The sequence below is a fragment of the Acinonyx jubatus genome, chromosome E2 (genome assembly GCF_027475565.1).
Source record: "Acinonyx jubatus isolate Ajub_Pintada_27869175 chromosome E2, VMU_Ajub_asm_v1.0, whole genome shotgun sequence".
Lineage (NCBI taxonomy): Eukaryota > Metazoa > Chordata > Mammalia > Carnivora > Felidae > Acinonyx > Acinonyx jubatus.
The window spans coordinates 10018409-10041105 of NC_069396.1; the positions used below are offsets into that span (position 1 = coordinate 10018409).

At 47.8% G+C, this 22697-nt stretch overlaps 1 protein-coding gene and 1 non-coding gene across 2 annotated transcripts in view; one reads left to right on the plus strand and one right to left on the minus strand.

Moving 5' to 3' along the window:
* The window catches only part of VAT1L (vesicle amine transport 1 like), a 147011-nt gene that overhangs the window by 101715 nt on the left and 22599 nt on the right, over nt 1–22697 (minus strand). The window contains exons 2-3 of the mRNA XM_027076262.2: nt 21663–21792; nt 17470–17685 (exon numbers count right to left, since the gene is read on the minus strand). Coding sequence (XP_026932063.1) covers nt 17470–17685; nt 21663–21792 — 346 coding nt within the window. The remainder of the gene's footprint in view (nt 1–17469; nt 17686–21662; nt 21793–22697) is intronic.
* Nucleotides 18634–18706, plus strand: LOC113604442 (small nucleolar RNA SNORA15). Its single transcript, XR_003426384.1, has one exon. It is a non-coding gene; the product is annotated as a small nucleolar RNA SNORA15 (small nucleolar RNA).

Here is a 22697-nt window from a genome sequence, read left to right on the forward strand (position 1 = left end):
AACGCGGTCATCCTCCGGTCTCCTGGGTTTCGCCGCTTGATTTCAGAACTGCTTAGTGGCTGATCAGGCTCTCTTTACATGTCTGCACGAGCCAAATGTCTTGCATGGCCCAGTAAATAGGTGTTTTTCTTTAGGCAACAGCATCCATTTAACCTTCTCACTTTACACACAGCAAGTTGTATTGCATGATACATTTTTAGAGCTCTCTCAAGTCCACACTCTGGTGGGCAGGCAGGGTATGCATCCTCAGAGGAAAAGCATGCACATGGGCCCATTATTGCCACAGTTCTGAGATGCATTGCTGGAACAGTATCAGGGCAACCCAGTTTGAGGACCACATGTGTGTATGTCAGAAGCATAGGGGATAGAGGGAGAGGTGGATGGCTGGGCTTTTGTCTCCCGTCCCCCTCTCGCACACCCCCTGCTTTTGTCCACTAAATATTTATAGGTTGCAGTCCACAAGGGAGCTAAACATAAACCACTTACGGTTTCTGAGTTTCCTGTCTGCTTCCTCATTCCCCAAAAGCTCCTGGCAAGATTGAGGCTATTATTTCCCTAAGCACAGCATAAACTCTGAACATCTTGGTAAGCTCTTCTGATGTGGAAGAGGAGGAAGTGCCACATTGTGCAGTGGAAGGATCTAGTCTGCTCTCTGTTCAGCTCTTTAAAAAGTATTATTATGAAAGCAACACATGTTCATGCCCATGGTAAAGAATGACATTTGGAAAATACGGAAAACTCTAAAAATACCAACCATAATGCCGTATCTCAGAGATAAATACTCGACATAATCTGGCTCATTTTGTGCCAGCAGTTTTTGCAATATATATGTGTATATATTTGATTCTTGACAGAACTGGAATCACACTGAATATACCACTGTGTGCGCTCATTATTTTTTTCTTACTAGGCTCATATTGTAAGCATTTTTGTGGGTTGTGAAAAATTCCCTAGCTTCATCATTTTGAATGCCTGGGGAATCTTCTATTGTGTAGGTCTATTATAATGCCTTTTAACCAACCCCTGTCTTCTAGGAAATTGTAATGCCATACTACTGTAAGCTGTATTTCAATGAACACCTTTGTACATGGATCTTTGACTGTAAGTTTCAGAAGGCAGAGTCTAAATCTAGTTTATCCGCTGCTGTATGTTTTGTGTCTAGCACATTGTTGGACAAAGTGTCAATGCTCATTGTTTGAATACAGACTGGGTCCCTGTGTGACGAACTCTCTGAATCTGTCTGGAGAAGAGATTGCCAGTAGGTAGGGTTGCATCATGTGTTTTCATTTATTTAATGTTTCTTGATTATTGAGAGAGACAGAGACAGAGAGCGAGCGGCGGAGGGGCAGAGAGAGAGGGAGTCACAGAATCCGAAGCAGGCTCCAGGCTCTGAGCGGTCCGCACGGAGCCCGATGCAGGGCCCGAACCCACAAACCGTGAGATCATGACCTGAGCCGAAGCCCGACACTTAACAAACCAAGCCACCCAGGTGCTCCGCATCCTGTATTTTAAATGGCAACGCTACCAGTATGAAATTACAAGGTCAAAACGCTTAGCACAGTTCTAAAGAGACGACTGGAATGGAAAGCATGCATTTCAGACTCTGTGATCCACAGGCTAATAAAGTAGAGCGTGCTGCAGGCATTTTGCTTTGAAGAATTCATTTTGGTATTGGTAAATCAAACATGGTCGCTGGTTTAATGGCTTACAAGCCATATTAAGTAATGAAACTGTGTCTACATGTAGTTCGCAATTTGATGAAAACAGACTCATTTATTACTTCTACATACTTAATAAATGTATCCTCCTCCGCACAATTAAAAACCTCATCATCGTTACACAGATGCTGTCTGCCTGGAACAGGTGACGTTTACCAGTTTAATTTGATCAAGTGTCTCCCAAGCGCCCACTCCAGCCTGGACCCCGTGTTATGTGCTAGAAACACAGAGATGCCTAATGATCCACTCTGACCTCAAGAAGATCTATCTAGACAGGAAGACTCGTGGGCAGTGTGGCATGCTAGTGCTTGGCATATGGAGGTAGTTAGTACATATCTGTTGGATGGATGGATGGATGGATGGATGGACGGACAGAGTTTGGCCAAAGCAATATCAGTAAAACAACGTCGAAGGTGTAGAGATGGGAGAGCAGGGAAGCCTTCTAAGAGGAAGTGACATTTAAATGATGACCAGGAACCTTCCAGGCCTAGGGATGAAGGGAACAGCAAGGGCTTTCAGGTTGAAAAGCGTGCGGTTCCAAGGGGAAGGTGGGCAGAGGGGCACGGCGGGAGATATGGAGGTTGGTGGGAGTGGATGTTGGGCAGGGGATGCTTGAGTTAGCCTTTGGCTGATCACCAATGACTTGTTAGATGGTTTGGTTCCCCCAGAGCAGACCCTAAGATGCAGATCTGTGTGCGTGCGGCTTCTTTGGGAATCGATCGCAAAGATGGGAGGAAGAAGGAGGAAGTGGGGCAGAGAGGCAGGGGAGGGAGGGAAGCCTGTAAAATGGCTCCCCCCAGTGAACAGCTGGACCCATCGCTGGTGGGGATGAGAGACTGTGTGGACAATGCTAATACTCATCATCCCATCAAGAGGGGAGGGAGCTCAGGAATTTGCCCCCCAACCCCCTTGCTCATGAGTTGAGGGATGTTCCCGGGTCAGTAACTCCCAGATGCTTCCAGCCTACCCATGCAAGGGCCAAGTTCAAACGAGAGAATGACCTCGGTGAGTGTTGGCATGAATCGGGACTGCGCGCCGACCTCGGGCAGGGATGTGGTGTGGGAGGGGGTCTGGATGTCTGCCGCACAGCCCTAGTGGGTTGCAGCCTGGACCCCAGCAAGCCGACTCTATGACTAGACAAGGAGAACAGCCCTCTTCCAGTGACTTAGGGCCATCAGCTATTCCTGCCTGGGGTGTGTGCTGCTTCCTGAAGCCCACAGTGAGCTTCCTGCTTTTGACATAATCGCCTCCTTGTCTCTGCTTAAATGTCATTCGCTCAGGGAGGTCGTCTTTGAAGATTCAATCTGCATCTTTCTTCCTGTTTACTCTCTCTGCATCTTGAGCCTTTCTTTTTAGAGATGTAAAATATTATATATAATATAGGATATTTATATAATTACCTATACTACGTAACAATAAATACTACATAATACCTTGTAATATGCGTGTATTTATACAAACAAAATGTGCATCTATATCTGTATATATACACATACGCATACACATGTTTAGAAAATAGGGTATATGTATATAGGTATCTGTTTGCCGTTTGGTTCTGTGCCTGTCTCCCTTACGTGCCACTGCATTCTAGACACCCGCCGTGGTACCTGGCACATAGTAAACGCCCAGTGAAGGTCTGCCGGGTGCATAGATAGGATCCACTGCCTGCGTCGTGCACTTGCTGTCAGAGGAGGCTCCATCCCCACGATTGTCCCCCTTCCCAGCCCCGGGCTTCAAGGTGCTGTCATCTCTCCATGCTGCGGGGTCCTGAGGCTACAGGAGAGCCCTGAGTAGCAGGGAGTAAGACTGGCCTCTGTCTGGCCCTGAAGGGGAGGCCGGGTCTTGGCATTGAACTTGCAGCCGCTTCGCATCGTGGGGATGGGCTCTATAGAACAAGGCTCCTTTCAGTGCCTTTTCTCCAGGCTTAAAATATTTGCCGTCCTTAATGCATTCCTGACTGGATGTATCCCCTAATCACCTCAAATCCAGGATTTCAGCCTCGCCAGTGTAATTAATTCCCTGGAAGGTTCAGAACTTTTTGTGGGAGAACTCGGGGGCCCCTGGGAAATACGGATTGCCAGATAAAATCTGTATTGGCTAAATCTGGCCACCCTACTGGGATCGACCTTCTGTCGGGGCTACGGACAAGTGAGGAGTAACGCTCTCCCCCCCCCCACCCCCGCCCAAGCTTCACTCCTGCCCTCCCACTGCCACCTGGCTTCTCAGGCCAACGTGACCCTATATGCCATCGAAAAAGACAGCTGGTCACAAGGTAGCTTCAATGCTCCCAAAATAGACAACAGGCAGAAGCACTGAGCAGATGGGTAGACCCATACCTGCTGTCACCTTCCTCGTCTCCCGACCTACCTTAGTGGTTTAAAACACAGGCTTAGAGAAAGACCCACCTGACCGTGATTTCTGTACTTCCATCTCTGCCAAGCATGCGACTTTGGAGAGCCGCCTCAGTTTCCTAAGCAAGCCTCAGTTCCCTAAATCTCAAAATGCATTGATGATCATAGTATATACCTCACAGAGTTGCTGTGAGCGTAAATTAAAAAATGGGTACAAGGCATTCGACAGCATACTTGTGAAAAAGTTAAGAACAAAATGGATTTCCATGCCTAATTTTACGTATCTATAATACATATGTTATACATAAAATTCACAAAACTTGATGGGGCAGGTGCCTCAGTAGGTTGAGTATCCGACTTCGGCTCAGGTCATGATCTCACTTTTCATGGGTTCAGACCCAGCATCGGGCTCTGTGCTGACAGCTCAGAGCTTGGAGCCTGCTTTGGATTCTGTGTCTCCGTCTCTCTCTGCCCCTCCCCTGCTCATGCTCTGTGTCTCTCTGTCTCTCAAAAAATAAAAGACGACGTAAAAAAAAATTGTTTCAATAAAAATTCACAAAATTTGAAAAGTTGGACATCGGAATTTGACAATTAAAACATCATTTCCGACAGCAGCACAATTAAAAATAGCTAAGTGGGGGTGGAGGGCACCTGGGTGGCTCAGCCAGTTAAGCGTCCGACCCGTGATTTCGGCTCAGGTCATGATCTTGAGGTTTTGTGGATTCAAGCCCCATGTCGGGCTCTGCACTGGCAGCGCAGAGCCTGCTTGGTATTCTCTATCCTCTCCCTCTCTGCCCACCCACACTGTCTCTGTCTCGCAAAATGAATAAACTTAAAAAGAAGTACAGAATAAACTAAAAATAGCTAAGTGGATATCGCGTGCCAGGTGGCGCACGGACCCCTGGCATACATACATCGGCTTTTCCTAGCAAATGCTAAAACGTGTACGAGATCATTCTTCCGTTACTATCATCTCTGAGGTAGGGTGGGAGTTGCACGTGATCACGGGCGCTGTTTACCATGTGCTCACTGGGGCCGGCGTCGTGCCGAGGATGCTACCACCTTGCTAACTGCAGGACACTGTCTCGCACACAAGGGGACAGGGACTCAGAAAGCTTAAGCAAGTGGGTTCAGACCATCCGGTTAGTTGCCAGAGCTGACAGGCAAACACAGATGGGTCTGGCGTCCGAGACTCTGAACTTCTGGGCCGTGATAAGCATAAACTCGCCTGTATCAGTACAGGGGACCGAAACGAATAGTAATGCGTTCCTTACATCCATAGTCGATGTGATTACACCTCGCGGAGCACCATCACACCAAGGCAGTGGCATCTAATTCCGCGAGAACTTCTGTTCTAAGGAAGCTCTCTGGATCACCGGTTCTCAAAAGTCGAGCTTGCGCTGGAATCCCCCCCGGGGGGGGTGGGGCTTGTTAAAACCCAGACTGTGGGCCCCATCCCGGTTTCTGATTCTTCAGTAGGTCTGCGCAGGGCCCAAGAACTGGCATTTCTAACAAGTTCCCGGGTGATGCTGACAGTCCAGGGACCACACTTTGGAAACCACTGACTCAACTCTCTGAATGCTCACATCAACGCTTCATGATGAAGACAAGGAAAGTGGGGTCCCAAGAGGTTAAGTAACTTGCTCTGGTCAAAAGAAATACACCTTTAACCTTTCAGTTGAGCTTCTCTTCTTTAAGCTGATCCCAGAATCATGTCACTTTTCTCTCCCTGATGCTGGTGGCAAAGCCCACCACGGGAGACTAAAGCCCGGGGCTCCATTTACCCAGCTCAGGGCCGTGTTGTGAAGGTATTCCGATGTTCGGGCTGGCACACATCCTGGGTTTGTTAATACCAAGAGAAGCCCCAGTGATTTGGGAAGAAGACAAATATTCACCCGCTCCCACATTCATCCACATACTCAACCTGTAAGCATTCGTTAGTTCCTTCTGGACACTCGGCAGACTTCTAGACAATAGGAGGATTCTCAGAAAGGAGAAAATGAGCTTCCTGAACTAAGTGAGTCTGGAGCTCTGCAGCAAGGTCTAAATGGGGGCCATTGCTGAGGAACTCAAGGATGGACCAGGTAGGCCAACAGGTTTGCATGGGCTACAGATACCATGTCGGATCGTATAACGGTCGCTGCAGTAATCATCGTGGGCCAAGTTCCCTGAAGAAGGACTCTGAGTGGAGATCTGCATGCAGGGTGTTTACTGGGGAGTACCCTCGGGAAGAGCATCTGCCAAGGAATGCACGAAACAGGACTGGGCAGAAAGGGGAGGTTGAGCTGTGGTACGGTCGCAAGAGATGCTTAAGCTTGTCCCACAAGTTGCTCCAAAGCTGGGCTAGCCCTTCAGAGTTGTCCCCGTTGGGGCAAGGGGACTGTAGCCACAGTGATGGGAACAGAGGCCGCCCCAGCAAGGGTCAGGAAACTTGACAAGGCAGCTCCCTTCCCCCGAGGGCTTTTCCTGGAGAAGGACACAGTCCTCAGGAGGCAGCCCACCCACAGCAGCTACGGGAAGTGGCCCCTCAGTCCTGAAGGGCCTTTTGGATGGCACATCACAGCATCCACTAGTTTTACTAGGTGACATTTATTCAGCACTCACTGTGGCCAGGCGTTATTTGAATGTTTTACACCCGTTGATCCGCTCAGGGCTCCCACTACTCTGAGGTGGGTAGAACCACCCATGTTATCCACGAAGAAAGTAAAGCACAGCGAAGTCACAAGTCCTAGAAATCGGGATTCAAATTCAGGAAGTCTGCCCCAAAGACTGAATGCCTAAACAACCGTTGTTAACTGTTTTTCTAACTCTCTAAAAGTTTAAAGAAGGGGGCCCAGGGTTAGGGGAATGGGTGCTGGTGACGAGAGAGACAGGTTAGGAAGTTTGCATCCGGAAGGTAAAGAAGAAAACATCACAAGGAGACACAGGATCGCTAAGGGAAGTTGACGGACAGGACCTTAGAAACCATGGGGCCTTCCTCATTTTCCTGATGAAATACTGAGGCTACCTTATTTTACAGAAGAAGCAGTGGGTCTGCCTCATTTTACAGGAAAATCTGAGGCACAATGATGGCAAAGGGCTCACCCAGGGTGACACCATGATGATAGCAGCCCAAAGCACGGAGTCCTGGCTGCTGCCCTCCCTCTCACTGTTCTAATGAGGGAAGTTGGAGCGAACATTCTGGAACTTAGCCATCTTGAAATCACTGAGCAGACACGCTGTTTCTAAAGGCTCAATCTATTCACCCTCTGGCAACACAGGAGCTTATGAAAATGTCAACCATGAGTTAAATCTCCGCTCAAAACCCTCTACGACTCCGCATGGCTTTTAGGACAAGGATAAGGATGAGACTGTCAGCATGGCTGCTGTGGGGTCACTTACCTGCCAGTCATTCACTGTCACTTCTTTGTGCAGATTCCGTGTCATTGCCCATTCCTGTAACCTCCCATCCCTCCTCCCTTCACCGTTCTTACCTCCTGGTCTCCTGCTCATCCTTAGATACCAGCTCTAAGTTTCCTCCTAAGCACAGTCACCTCTGATCCCCAGAGTGCCTTGGTGCTTGGGTCCCAGGTGCTTGGGTCCCACGTTCTATAGTCACAGCACCCTGTACTCCTACGACAGTACCTATCACTACTGCCATCAGGGATCCACATGCCTCTGGGAAATATGCATCATATCTATGAGACGGCAGGCTTCAGGAGGGGGTGGGGGAGAGAGAGAGAGGAAGAGGGGGAAGGAAGGAGAAAGAGAGGGAAGAAGAGAGACTGAAAGGCAGAGAGACAGAGAACGAGAAGCAAGCACGAGAGATGCAGACAGAGAAACAAAAAGCTAGACAAAGGGAAAGAGAACCAGGCAAAGAGAGATGCGAGAGAGGCGGGGGGTGTGGGTCATGACCAAGTGCGGTGAGTGTAGGCCGGGAAGGGTGGAGGCAGGGTGGGGGGACTCCAGCTTGGGTGAGCAAAGGTGGGGTTCACATTTCCCCTCGCTATCCGATCGATTGCACAGTTGAGAAGCCCAGGCGCGTGTTGAACGGGGGGTGAGTCAGGGGCAGCAGTGGGTATCATGGCGTGCACCGCGGGGTGCAAGGGCACCCAGAGCCTGCTGGCGTCGGTGAGAACAGACGAGCCTGCTCCTTGCTGTGCATCTCACTCTTTCCCAGCTGAACTGACTTGGCATCTTAATGAGGGCAATAATATTCTACAAAGCAAGTGCGCCCTTTGGGTGTGTCGCTGGGAAGTCGATGGGTCCTCAGGGTCGGATAAATTCAGCAAAGACTAGTTCGTGTGTTTGGAGTTCTCGGCACGTGTCCAAGGGCTAGAATTACAGAGCGAGATTCTCCTTAATGTCTAATTATGTCTTCCGTGTTTGAGGAGAGTGATGTCTGGGACGGGGCCTGTGTGACGACCCCACTAACACTGTGCAGCCGGCCGTCAGGGAAGACACACGGACGGGGCGGAGATCGGCGCGGGCTGCCTGCTGCCCCAGGTTTCAACAACCAGCCGCCAGCTGAGTGTCCTATTTGCTGCCCACTGGCTTCTGGCTGTAAATGCCAGAGTGCTGTTGAATAATATTTTCTAATCAGATAACAGTAATTATAACATGATGGTAATAATACCGCTAATGAGAGCCTCTGACACTTGAGTTTTCTGCGCACCAGATAGCATACCAAGCCCATCCCGTAACGCTCTTTTAAAACACCATATAAAAAGTAGGAGATAGGTATTACATCCATTTTCTACAGATGAAGAAACAAGGTCCGGTGAAGTTAAAGTACTTGTTCGAGGTCTCTCCCCTGGACCCCAGAGAAGCTAGGATGAAAACCAGTGGTGACCCCAGAATCGGGACCTTTTTGTTTCATGCTATCTTTATAACTTAAACGCTGTTTTTTGGGCCCCGTTCTTGCCTCCTTCTCCTTTTTCTTCCTTCATTCCCTCTACAAACCTGACACCACTGTGTCAGGTCCTGGCTCGGTGCTCAGGATACAGGGATGAAGAGATCACACCATCCCTGCCTGCACCAACCCTGCGGCCATGGCTTCCTTTCGGCTGGATGGTCAGGACCAAGGGCAGCTCCGGTGCTGAATGTGCCTGGCTCCTCAAGAAGTTGCCCATGTCCCAAGAAGATCCTCCCCTCTTCCTGAGGAGCCGTGAGTTCCTGGGCAACCCCAGGTTGTCCTCAGCTCTTGGGGGAAGAACCCCACCAACGAAACCCATGGAGTGGAATCCATTCCAGCTCACTCTAAGCAGAAGCAGGGTCTCTACCAGTGTCGCCAATCCGTCAACACCACCTCGTACTTGAAAACGTGGGTCCTGTATTCAAAGGGACCCGAGATCATAAACCAGCTCTTCCTCTGCATAGCTGTGGGAGCGGGAGCAAGTTACTTAACCTCTCTGTGTCTCAGTTTCTTTGTGAAAATGAGGATGTGATAGTATCTGCCTCATGGATGGTGTACGGAAATTGCTGGGCTCCTTCTAATCTAGGCCTTATCCCCTTGTGAACTGATACATTTATTCCACGACCAATGAATGCACGAATCCCATCTCAGGGGCCAAATTTAACCTTTCTAATATTTATGATAAAGATGGTTTCTTTGACCCAGTCATGATTTACTGTAAAGGAGTTAAAAGCAGCTAGAGTAAAGATCAAATGAGGCTTTTGCAGACACAGACGTCCCTCGGAAGACGTGTTTTTAGACATATTTCTCCTTAACCTAAGGCATACTGCTGATGTGGGGAATCCAAGCACCGGCTGCCAGCCTCAGAGGTTTCCAGAAGCAGAGACGTGAGGCATTGCTCACCAAAGCACCTGTGACATTTAGGAAGGTGAGGGCCTTATTCTTGGGGTCTTGAGAGGACAGGGTGTTAGGTATCCCAGAGTCCTCAGGCTGTAGCCCTTGGTGCTGACGCTGCCCTTGCATGTCTTCTTGTACCTTTGATTATTCATGAAGGAGATGACAGAGCCACTTTGTTGTCTTTAAATTTTCAGAGGCTTCGCTTCCTCGTGTTGTAGATCCTGGGAGGCGGGAGGTCTTGCGCTCGTGAAGTCCTCCTTGTCCGGGGTACAACGTGGGGCAGGCAGAAGAAACGGGGGCAGGTGCCCACCTTCCCAAGGCCATGGCTGTGGTGTACTGTCAACGGCACTGGATTGGGGGTTCCTGGCCCTGGACACATGCATTCAGATTTGATCCTTCCTACTAATTAACTTTGCAGGCTTGGAAACAAAACCCGACCTCTTAACCTAGGAAATCATAATCGCTAAGCTTCACTGGGTGTTTATCACGTGCCAAGCACCGCCCCAAGTTCACAAGCTCCACCGAAGGCTGGCACTAATATCACCTCCATTTTACAGGCGAGGAAGTTGAGTCTTAGGGTGGTTGGGAAGGTGGGGCAGGGAGTCTGTCTCTAGAGCTCGTGCTCCATCTCTTCACTGTCAAGTGCTATCCAGTGGGTTCCAATGGGGGAGGGCTGTTAGCTTGGCTACATGAGTCATGTTTTCAAAGACTCTATAAGCAGCTACGGTTTGTTCGGCCCAAGCTGGTATCTGTCTTTGTTTCCTTCCTGCTCTCAGGTCTCATGCATGTACCTGCTAGCAGGGGTGCTGAAGGACAGACTGACCACGTGCTGGACCACAGAATGATGGAGGGGGTGATGGGTGGGGCGGCCACAGGGCCATGAAAAGGGGGCCTCGTCCAATGAGTAATGGACACCAAATGCAGACAAAAACATCTGCGAAAAATATGCAGAACGTTGGACGGCCTGAGCAAGGACACGGAGGGCCTCTTAATAGATTGGAATTTACAAGATCCCGAGAAATGATTCCCCCCACCCCCACCCCGGGATTAACTCAATGACAGGGCTCTCCTCAGCTCAGCAAATAACTTTTCTAAAACACAGAAGAACGGCCTGCAACAGCTTTTTGAAACACCAATGTTTGCTGCACTTACTATATAGCAAGGAATAGGCACAAAAAGGATAAGACCCAGGTGCTCTGATGGAGGGGGCTTGGAGGTTGGGGGAAGGGAGAAGATGAGCAAACCAACACATAATAATGACAAGAGTTAACGCTCCGTGTCTGGTTTTATGTGAGGTGCTTCCTAAGCATCAACCCAGTCGACAGACACAAAAACCCACTGAGGAGTAAATGTACCGTTATCATTCCCGTTACGTGAATGAGGAAACTGAGACGCTGAGTAGCCCTGCCCCCCTGCCCGAGGAGGTGAGCCGTGGATGAAGACTGTCTGCCTCCAGGGCCCGTGCCTTCACCCTGGGGACAGCGGAGGGAGGAGGCGGGCACAGCCTAGGGATGCAGGGACGTCAGATGCCCTCTGTGTGCAGGAAAGGAAACGCAACGATCGCGGCTGTAACAGGTGATCCCAAGAATCTCAGCAGTTAAGGCAACAGAAGTTTCTTCCTCCCCCTGCTCACGTACAGTCTAAGTGGTGGGGGGGGGGGGGCGACAGGGCAGGAAAAGGCAGGAACCGAGGGTCCTGGGCAGATGGAGACTCGGCTGTCTTTAACATATGCTCCGGGTCAGCCTCACCATCTGCCAGGAAACTAGGAAGACAGCGCAGAGGGTCTCACAAGAAGGGACACAAGGTTAGCGGGTGGGCATCACATGGAGGCCTCTGCCGTGGCCCACGGGCTTGAGCTCAGGGGTGTGGCCCCAGCTAGATGCAGGGCCCGGCGGGGAGGGGTGGCTTGAAAATGCAGTCCCTGGCTGGGCGGCCATCTTGGCCACGTGCCTATGGAAGCTTCGAGTCCTGTGTCACCAAAAGAAGAGGGATAGGGAGAAGTGGCCAGGGAGAAAGACAAGATCCAGATGAGGGCCATTTTGGGGCCAAGAAGCTAAGGAGACCGAACTCTGTCCTCCCAACAGTGGGAGTGTCCGTGGGTCATAAGGGGTGACAAGAGAAGACGGGGTGTTGGCCGCCAGTAGTGCTGACTTAGGAGGCTGTGCACAGAAAGGCAGTCAAATGGCCGTTGCAGTAAAGTGGGTGAGAGAGACCGGGGCCATGATGAAAGCAGCAGGAGACGTGGCAGAGAATGGCGGGTAGCTATAGGGAAGGTCCTACCATCTGTAATTCTTTATGCCTACCCCTGCCTCTATTTCTCATGAATGCCCTACCCTCCACCTCCACCTCTGTGTCCACTCTTGTCCACTCTATCTGCTTATCATCCAGAGATCACAGTGCAAATGCCACTTCCTTGGGGGACCCCCCCCCCGACTTCACCCCTCGCCTCTACCCCAGGTCATTTCCCTATTACAAGCACTCTTTTGGCTTCTTTTTCCCTTTCCTAGCACTTGGCAAAGTTATTCCTGTGATTATTTGATTTATATGCCCACCTTTGATTTATAGGGCATCTCACTGAATGAAGAAAATCTGGTGTTTTTCTATGTTGAATGCCTAGTGCCTAATCCAGTGTCTGGAACTGAGTGGGCCCTTGCTACCTCTGGGCTGGATGAGTGAATGAATAAAGGAATGAATCAAAGGATGTGGAAACTTCTCGCATGCAGGAGACGGGCTCACCGTGATTCCTGGATTGCTGGCTAGATTAGTTGGGTAGATGTTAGTGCCTTCCATGATCAATGACAGGTTTGTTTTCAACAAAATATTCTCATGTAGTGATTTTGCAGATGGTCGTTGTCTTTTCTGCTAAAATAGAATGGCTATCTGATATGTCCAAATCCTCCAACACGCCGGGGACCCCCACTCTCCCCAGGCTCTGACCCTGTAATGCTAATGGTTAGTCGGCCACTCAGGGGGGACCCCGTGAGGTAGGGGAGCCTCAGAGTGCCCCCTCCAAAGATCCTGGCTCTCCTTTCTGTGGTTCTTCTTCAGAGTGATTTGAACGACACTGGAAATGCCCCATCTATAATGAATAGAATTTAATAATTGAGCAGTAGCTACGTAACTGTGTCTGAAAGTTGAGCTCTGCTTTCCTTTCCAAGATCTCTGGCCCATCTCCGGCTGCCTTCTCTCTGTTCAGCTGAGATGATGAAAAGGTAAAAGGATGCCAAAAACTGGAAAGCATCAAATGTCAGCCACGGAAGCAAATACCCAGAGGGTGACGGTCACGCTGATCTCCAGAAACTGAGCACATCCCAATCGAGATGCTCCAAGTCCTAGCAGCTCGTTAAATGGGATGGGCGGCAAAACCCTCGTCGTGAAGTTCCTGACACGAACCCCACTCGGTTACTTATTTTGTTCCTTTTCCTTTAAGAGGTTGCAAGCCCGTTTTCAACTGGGTTCTGAAGATGTGGTTAGGGGCATTACCTTCTCAGACTTATCTGGTTCTGCTATTGTCAGGGGCAAAGTGCCTTCAAAGATGTGACAGAGCAGTGTAGACACTGGGGCAGTTCCACTGAGAAAGTATTCTACTCTGGACAGGACTGTTTTCCTACGCAGTCGTTTCTCCTTATCCGCGGTTTTGCTTTCCACGGTTTCAGCTGCCCGCGTCAACCTGGATCCGGAAGCAGGTGATCCTCCTTCTGACGGATGATCAGAAACTCAGTAGGAGCCTAACGCCGCCTTCCAACGCTTACGCCATTCGCCTCACGTCACGTCACGTCACGTCACCACGTAGGCATCGTAGCGTCTCACGTCATCACAAGAGCGGTGAGTACAGTACAATATTTTGAGATCCCCTTCCTATAACTTTTATTACAATATAAGTTGCAGCGGTTCTGTTTCTTGCTGTGGTTGTTAACCTCTTACTGCGCCTAATTTATAAATTAAACTTTGTCACAGGTGTGTACGTGTAGGAACAAGCACGGTCTGCACAGGGTCTGGTACTACCTGCGGTTCTGGGCATCCACGGAGGGTCTTGGAAAGTACCCCCCTTGGAGAAGGCGGGGACGGCTGTGCCGTAGTAGTGTCCTTCGAAATCACAGTTCAGGCTGGTGTTCCACATGTCCTGTCTGCAAATTCCCCAGCCTTGGATAAAAATCAGATAGGGGTCTTGGTGCCATGAGACCTGCAAACTTCATGTTAACTCGATCTGGGAAACTTTATCCTAATTAGGTCTAATCTCTGTCATCCTATCAACATCAAGTCAGAAAACATACACCTGGGCCACAGCCTTCGGCCCTACGGTCAGCACTGGGTAGAGGTTGAACAAGCATCTGTCAGGCAAATGAATAAATGAAGGGAGGAATGATTTGGGTTCTCCCAAGACTCCAGGCTGTCGAGCGGAGACAGAATAGGTTTTGGCATCAGCCAGAGTAGGGTGTTGAATCCTAGTTTTGCTGCTGGCTGTGCGCGCTCCGCGGTGAGAAGGGAGGCAGCCCAGGGAAGGTGGCTGTATTCATTTCTCATTACCGTAAATTACCACACATAGTGGCTCCAGAAAAACAGATTTATTCTATTTCTTTCTGGAGATCAGAAATCCAAAATGGATTTCACTCGGCTAAAATCAAAGCGTTCCTTCTGGAAGCTCCAGGGGAAGAACGCATCTCCCTATCTTTCCAGCCATCTAGAGACTGCCCACATGCCTGGGCTTGTGGTCTCTTCCTCCATCAGCAAAGTCAGCAGTGTAGCCTCTTTAAATCTCTTTCTGGCTCTTCCACCTCCCTTTTCTATCCATAAGGACCCTTGTGGTGACATGGGGGGCCACCTGGACAATCCAGGATCTTCTGTCCATCTCAAGGTCCTTACCTTAATCACATTTGCAAAATTCCTTGGCCATGTAAGGTTAAGTACTCACTTTAGGGATTAGAGCACAGATCGTCTGCGGGAGGTCACTCTCCTGTTACCACAGCAAACATGAGCCAGAGGCTGCGCTTACCAGATTTGCCCCACAGTGGTGAGAAGCGCCCCCACTCCTCCCCAGGATGCTACAGATAACACATAAAATGTATTCCCTAGGGAGCCCCCCCCCCCCCCGCCCCAACCATGAGAATAGTGGCTGGTTGTGTTATTGGGAGGAACCTAGCTCTGCCTGGGCGTGTCTCGCTGGTCTTTCCCTGGCGGGGCAATGGAATGGTCTGGGCTCTTCCGAGGACTCCTTTTTGTTGTTGTCGTTGTTGTTTTGAGGGAGAAAGAGAGAGAGCATGAGCAGGGAGGAGGAGCAGAGAGAAACAGAGAGAGAATCCCAAGCAGGTTCCATGTTCATTGTGGAGCATGGTGCGGGGCTCGATCCCACCAACCCTGGGATCTTGACCTGAGCTGAAATCAAGAGTCAGATGCTCAACTGACTGAGCCACCCAGGCACCCCCGCCCTAGGACTCTTTTGGTTTTTGTCAGAGAGTGTCAACTCCGCCCAGCTTGGTTGAGTGTTCATACACGTGGATGTGCACTTCGTCAAAAGTCTTTCCTTTAACGGTCACCTTGAACTCAGTGCTCCACCCCACCGATCAAATCTTGGTTGGGAGAAATACCATTCAAGGAGACCCACTCGCCTGAGAGATGGGCCGCCCAATGACACCTTTAAACTCTCCGTAGGTTAAGCCAGACTACATCCTTTTGGCCCCGCGGTATCTGCTTTCACTAAATTTTGCTTTATTTTGGTGCCACTAGATGACATTAGGGGTACACCATAAGAAAAGCCATCACAGAAATAGCTGCACGTATTACACCAGTATTGTTGAGGGCAGTTGATTGCGTATTGCATACATTTCTTATGAGAAACCGCAGAGAAATATTTCCCTGGTCTCAAAACCCAGTACTGGGTACGGTTTCCCCTAGTAACTGGTTTGTTTCCTTCAAATGAACACTAGCTTGCGTGGCTGGTTGTTCTTCCCTCTTTGCGCTCACTATTAGGAAGGAAAAGTCCGCAGCAAAGCTTTAGGATGTCAGAGTCTGCATTATGGGCACGGACGTCTCTTCCTACCTCCTCGTCCCTTCCCCCGGTTTGCCTTCACATGTTTCACTCTTTGGATCTTTACCGTGACAGTGTCTAGAAGCCCTGAATAAAGCATGACAAGAACTTTTGTTATTTCCCAAGGTTTTCTTCCCTTTTGTGAGACAGACACGTGCCCCCGATGCACGCCTTTGTTCCAGGAACAAACTCAAAATGAAAAAAAAAAAAAAACATCAGAAAGAAAACATCATCAGTGCCAATGTTTAAACACTGGCTCTCAGCAGAACGGGTCCGGCACCACTGTAAAGAGGGGAGCTTCTGTTGTTAATATGAAAACCAGTCTCTGGCACTTGGTATGCTGAGCACACAGAGATCATAAATGCCAGCATTCTAAATGGCTTGCTTGCTGTTAGTAGATTCACTGGCACTGAAATCCATTTCTTTTCTAAGGATGTTTAGCTTTTATTATATCTTTACTCATGGTCAAAAGACATCAGCAAATTTGCTAAGGTGATTGAAGATATTCCTTAAGTTTCACGACTTTGCCTTCACGTTTTTGTACGTGAGTTCGTCTTCTTGGAGAGCAAAACAGAAATGCGCTTTATACTGCATAAGGTTTTGATAGTTGTAGAAAGCCCAGATGAGGAAAGAATGAATGTTAGCGGAACCTCCACAGAAAACATCTTTATGGATAGACCCAAGCGTATGAGTTCCTTTCTGAGCTCATCAAACCACAAAATCACCAATACTGAGAGCAAACCCTACTCAAGGGTGTATCAGGACCTTCTCTTTTTAATCTCCAACCCATAGAATCCATAACATAGAATGTATTCAATAAACACTTGTTGGATTAATGAGTTATACCTCTCGTGCTCAGAAAGACTAGAGCTCTACTCTGACTCCAGCAGACCATGATGGGAACACAGTGCTTACCACGTGGCAGGCGTGTAACACGGACTGAGTGCCTGGGGCTGAGACACATCCAAACCATGGAATAAATTTCTGCCATCCCTGAGCTCTAAGGCAGCAACTTTGTATTTCCATTATTTCTCCCCTTACCAAAGCCACAGCTGACAGGTGATATTAGCAGGTTCACCTACTCGCACAGACATTCTTAGGTTTATGTGTAATGCCCAGCATGCTAATACAATCTCCATCCACCTCTCCCACTCAAGAAAATAGATCAGAACACAAATGTATAAGGATGTCATTAATATGGGAACAACCTAGAAACCATGGCAACTTATTGAAGAAGTAAATCATCCACCATTTTGGTGTTTCGGATCATACCGGTAGTACATGACTTATAAGCCGTTGTACAATGATCGACATAATAGTCCGTTGTGACACCAAGACTGAAACCATCCCTGAGACCCACTGAGTCCTAACATGCCATCTCGGAGACTTTTCAAACTCCAGAGGCTCATTCTACCCCCAGCACAATCATCTATATGAGCCATGCATATGTGCTTCATCCAGAACCACAGAGATCATCCCTACTGATGGACAATAGCTCACATAAGAACCTCACTGTCAACTGGGTATCAGTCCACCTTCACCATAATGATACTGAGGAAGAGGACGCACAACCAACCAACTTACCACACCACCGCCAGCTGAGTGCACCAGCACGGACATTCCTTCTCGGAGGTTGGCAACTTCGAAGAGCATCATATAGGCTGTGACGAAGTTCATGGGGAATGCGGCAGCCTCTGAGAAGCTCATGTCATCTGGGATCTTGTAGACAAATTCCACTGGCGTGCAGACCACCTCTGCCCAGGCATTGTAATTGACAAATGCCATGACACGGTCCCCGATCTGGGCACGAGGAAGCACATGGTTAATGGAAGCTTCCTACTCTTCCCTGAAAGATTTCTCAAATACTCTTAAGAACCTGATGAAAACTATAGATTCCTTCCCAAAAAGAAAGCCCAAACCCTCAAACATGCACACCCTCACCGGCCTCCCAATTCCAAGGCATTTGCGGATGCTCTGAAGCCCATCTATGAAAACTTGCCAGGAGTCATAGAAGCCAGGTTCTCCATCTGCCTTCTGAAGCTTTCCTATACAATGTCACCACATCACACACCGTGGAATACTGGTGTCAGAATCTCATTTGACCAACTCAGCCTCTCGTCCTATCTCTGTTTTGGAGTGAAGGAAAACTAAGCCATAAGGCAGTTTACACAGGCGGGGCTAGATTATCTCCTCTCATCTGTTTTCTGCCACTCCACATGGACTCCCTGCCAGGCTAGTGCATTGGGACATTTGCATCAAAGCCTAGCACCGGATTACCGATCACAGCAGAGGTGAAACGTGGTGCATCAGAAGAAGCCATGGAAACCTAAGTGCAGGAGACTGAACAAGAACAGCCAAACTTACAGCAAACTAGGGAGATGCCGCCAAGTATGAAGAATAAGCTTTTTTGGACATGTGTTATATGTCAGGTGTTATCCTAGGGGTGTCACATGTGTTTTTTGGTTTTTGGGGCTTTTTTTAAATTTTTTTTTAATGTTTATTTATTTTTTTTTTTTTTTTGAGAGAGACAGAGTGTGAACAGGGGAGGGGCAGACAGAGAGGGAGACACAGACTCTGAAGCAGGTTCCAGGCTCAGCACTGTCAGCACAGAGCCCGACGTGGGGCTCAAACCCACGAACCGTGAGATCATGACCTGAGTCGAAGTCAGACGGTTAACTGACCGAGCCACCCAGGCGCCCCGGGTGTCACATGTTTTAACTCGTCTGATCTTTACAAACCGCTATGAAGGCATGGCTGAATGCGTGTTCTTTTCACCAGTTTTTTACATAGCCAGACATCATGCAAAAAAAACAAAACAAAACAAAAAAACTGGGGGGAGTGGCATTCTTCCCTTTAAAGTCGTTCAGGTGATATGGTAAGCTTTTTCATAGTATATCATTATTAAAGGGAAATACAACTAAGTGAACTGATATTGATGACTTGTATGAACTGCTCAGTGCTGGTTAAGCTGACCCACTCTGCTCTTTGGTGTTAGTTGCTTGTAGTCTATGACTTTCAAATGCAGTATTCAAATTGCTGTGGTCATAGCGAATTTTCAATCAATGAATGGCTTTCATACACATGTGCTTTAGTTTCATATATTTACAATTGAGCCTCCTGTTTTGTTTTCTCTTAGCTTAGCATTTCTCTTCATCCCCTCCTCAACAAACAACAACAAAAGCCTCCTATGAGATGGGTGTGTAAGAGCTCGCACTGCAGATGAAGGATTATAGATTTTACAGACATTTATATTGAGGCCAAGAGACATGAAAGCATCTGCCCAAGGTCAAGTAGCTAGGGAGTAGCTGAGCCAGGAGTTGAGTCTACCAAGGCTGACTCTAGATACGAATGATTAATTCATCACACCTGAGGTACATGCTACAGAGACCTATTTTTCTAAAGGTGTCTACCAAGGAACCTACCACTTTTGGGAATATTGGTGTAACTCTTTAAGTCTCCGTTTCTTCAGCTGTAAAATGAGTATGATGTAAGGAAAGGGTCCTCACAGAGACGAAATAACATAACACACATGCCGTACTCTTGGCACGGGGCATGTAAAGCGAGGAAAGAACAATCATTGTTGACTCTTTGAGAGAACAGATGGGTTCCTGGCCTCGTGGAACTCCCAGCTCAATGATCGCACACTGAATACAGACCTATTTCACGAAGTAGAAGGAATGGCTGTCTAACGAAAGAACTGACGGAAAGGAAAGGCTATTCCCTGGCAGTGAGTGTCCCAATCCCTGGAAGGGTTGAAGGCCAAATGGTGATTGTTGAGAGTTACCATCTTACATGCAACCGCTTGGGCCAGAGGATAACCAAGGTCTAACACTGGCATTCTCTTTTGCACTGAATCATGCAAACCGAAGATCCAAAAATACCATGGAGTAGCTGATGACCCCCAGTGTCCACACAGAGGACAATGAAGAGTAGTTTAACCACCTTGACAGGGCTGATCACACTGTCACAGGGCTGACTGCTCCAGTCTCTTATTCAGCTTTGCTCCATGAAAATAGCAAGAGTGGCTTAGCCATCACATCAGCCCTAGCCTGAGTCCAGAGGTAGGCAGCTCTTTTGTTGTTTTTTGTTTTAAATATCCAGTTGACCTCATTATTTGATTTTGTTAATAAAAAGAAGTTCGTCCTGGGCGGTTGAGCCCAAATTATTCCTTTACCACCATACCTCTGGAGACAACTTTTCAAGCCTCCCTTGCAATGGATCAAACCAACAGAGCTATTCAGTGTGTGGTTTCATGAAATCCCATCTCCAACATGATTGAAAAAACTAAATCAGAATTCCAGGGGGAAAATTAGTACTGGCTTTCCCCCAAGCCACACCCTGACTGGAAACCTGTAGGTGGCTTCTTTCATTTGTTTGTCCAGCTGGAAGACACTGAAGGGAAGCGGCGGTGAGGGATAGGGTGCTGCCACTGGTTATATTGCTTACCTGGGGACCGAAAATGCAAAGCCATATGAAAGAAAGGAAAAAGTGCATTTACTTCTTTCTTAACACTTTTCTGCTCGATTATCTGGAAACCAGTGGCAAAATGATGAGTGGGATGAGACTTTCAGACATTCGTCACAGTGAATTTGGAGCATACTAATACTCGCAGAGTATATTTGAGACTGAGCAGCAGTCTCAAATTCAATGCCAAGGGCTTTTTGGCATTCCATTTATAGGATTTTCCTTCCTGCATTTAGCCCTGCAGCATTTGCAGGTTGGGAGCAGGGGCGAAGAACATGGGATTAAAGAAGAGTCGGTCCCAGATTCAACTATCTTCGTGTTGACCTCACAGGAAACAACTGCACCCTTCTGAACTTCATCTCCAAAGGGACAATAGCAGTATTTACCTCGCAGCATTGTGGTAAGGCTGAAAAAGAATGATTTGCCCATGTTTCTGGTTATGCCGGGTTCTCACATGTTAGCTCTGTTCGTTTCTCCCTGGGGAAGCCCTTAAGTTATGAGCGAGAGCTCTTGTATCTGATTGGCATTGGTTTTCCTCACTCCAAACGGCTGCAGTTTTGTGCGATTGATTTGCCCACAGTTTTTCAGTCATTAGAGACCGGATTCTGTTTGATTTGCATTACCGTGGTAGGAAGGGTCATATGTCTTTTCATCGATTAAAAATTTTTTATTATAGAGAATTGTAAACACTTACAAAATAGTCAGAAAAATATAACCCTTTTTATCCGTTGCCCTATTTCCAACGCTATCAACCCACGGCCAGTTCTGCTTCGTTGACAGGTACTTCCACCCTTTGCCTTTAAAATCATCGTTTAAAAGTGTCACCTCCCCAGTGTCTGAAATAATGGTTTATAAAAGATTACTTAAATGCATCAGTTAAGTAGATACCTAAGGGAACCAAATTATGAAATACAGAGGCTATTTCTCCCTAGCTGCTATGTTGTGTCGTCGATCTTTGCACCTGAGGTACGGGGGAGATGGGAGCCATGTGCAGGGTGAGGGAGTATGCCCACCTGGTTGACCCGAGGCGACACGGTCTTGTTCAGCTGTATTACATGAAGAAAAGGGAAACTTTCTTTTCCTGGGCCACTTCCCAGACTGTTCCCAGGAACAACCAAGATGGTGCATGAGAAATGCACAGGGTATGTGGAAAATCTATTATTTATAAACACTGTTAAAAAAAAAAAAACCCTAACAATAAGACAACAGTCCTAACACACACATGTTCTCGCAAACATTTTTTGCCTCATCTTTTCTGATCGCAACAGATTCCAGATAGGTATTACTTCTTCCGTCATTAGCCAAAACATTACCTCGTATCCTTTCACGCTGTCCCCCAGAGCTTCCACGATCCCAGAACACTCAAATCCTGGCACCAGGGGAGTCTTAGGAGGGTTATCGATGTTCCCTTGTCGTACCATCAAGTCAATGAAGTTTAATCCACTGTGAACGACAAATTGGAAAAGAGAGACATTCAAAATGAGAGCCAAGAGAACACCATGACCTGACTTTTCTTCCGTTCCCTTCTCGTCCCTCCTTCCCTTGCCCCATTCCTCCCTCCTTTCTTTTTTTTTTCTTTTTCCTTCCTGGCAAAATATGCCTAATAGTAAGTCATTTGGCTGGACCTCACTAATAAAGCAAAACAGTTATCTCTCTAGATAAGGGATGCTTTCCTGGCAGTTAAAATAGCCATCGCAGAGGTGGCCTTCCAATTCAAAAGACCGCCCCTTTGTCCCCTCAGAGCCTGCTTAATCTAACAACATGTACTAAATAGCCCAGTCATTAGCCATGCTAACACTTTGTCAAGGGTAAAGAATATACTAGGAAGAAGTGATAAGAAGACACAGGGAAAGCAGCCAGACGTAATGGCCATCAGCCAATCTACTGAGAATCAGAGAGAAGAAAGACCAATTTAAAAGGTCTTGGAACAACTGTCACACATCAGTCATCACAGAAACTCCTAGCAGCACTGTGCCATATACAGCGCCCATAATGGCGAATATGAATGACGGAGAGACTACGTTATGTCTAACGGGGACGGTAACTAGAAGAAGTGAGATCAAACGGATAGACCAATGGATATGGTAATACTGAAGAGACTGTTTCAAAAATCTTAGTTCTCTCTGGATGAGAAAAGTGATTAGTCGTTTCTATTAACATATTACTTTTGAAATAGGAAAGTTATCATTAAGATATATTAAACCACCTCCTTGGAAAACCATATACTTGATTTTCGTGAGAATAATGCCAATGCTCCAAACTGTTGTCTTTTTTGAGAGCTACTCTTGGAAAGTGCATTGAATACTCATTAACTAATCAAATGAGAAAACACATCCCACTGAATGTGT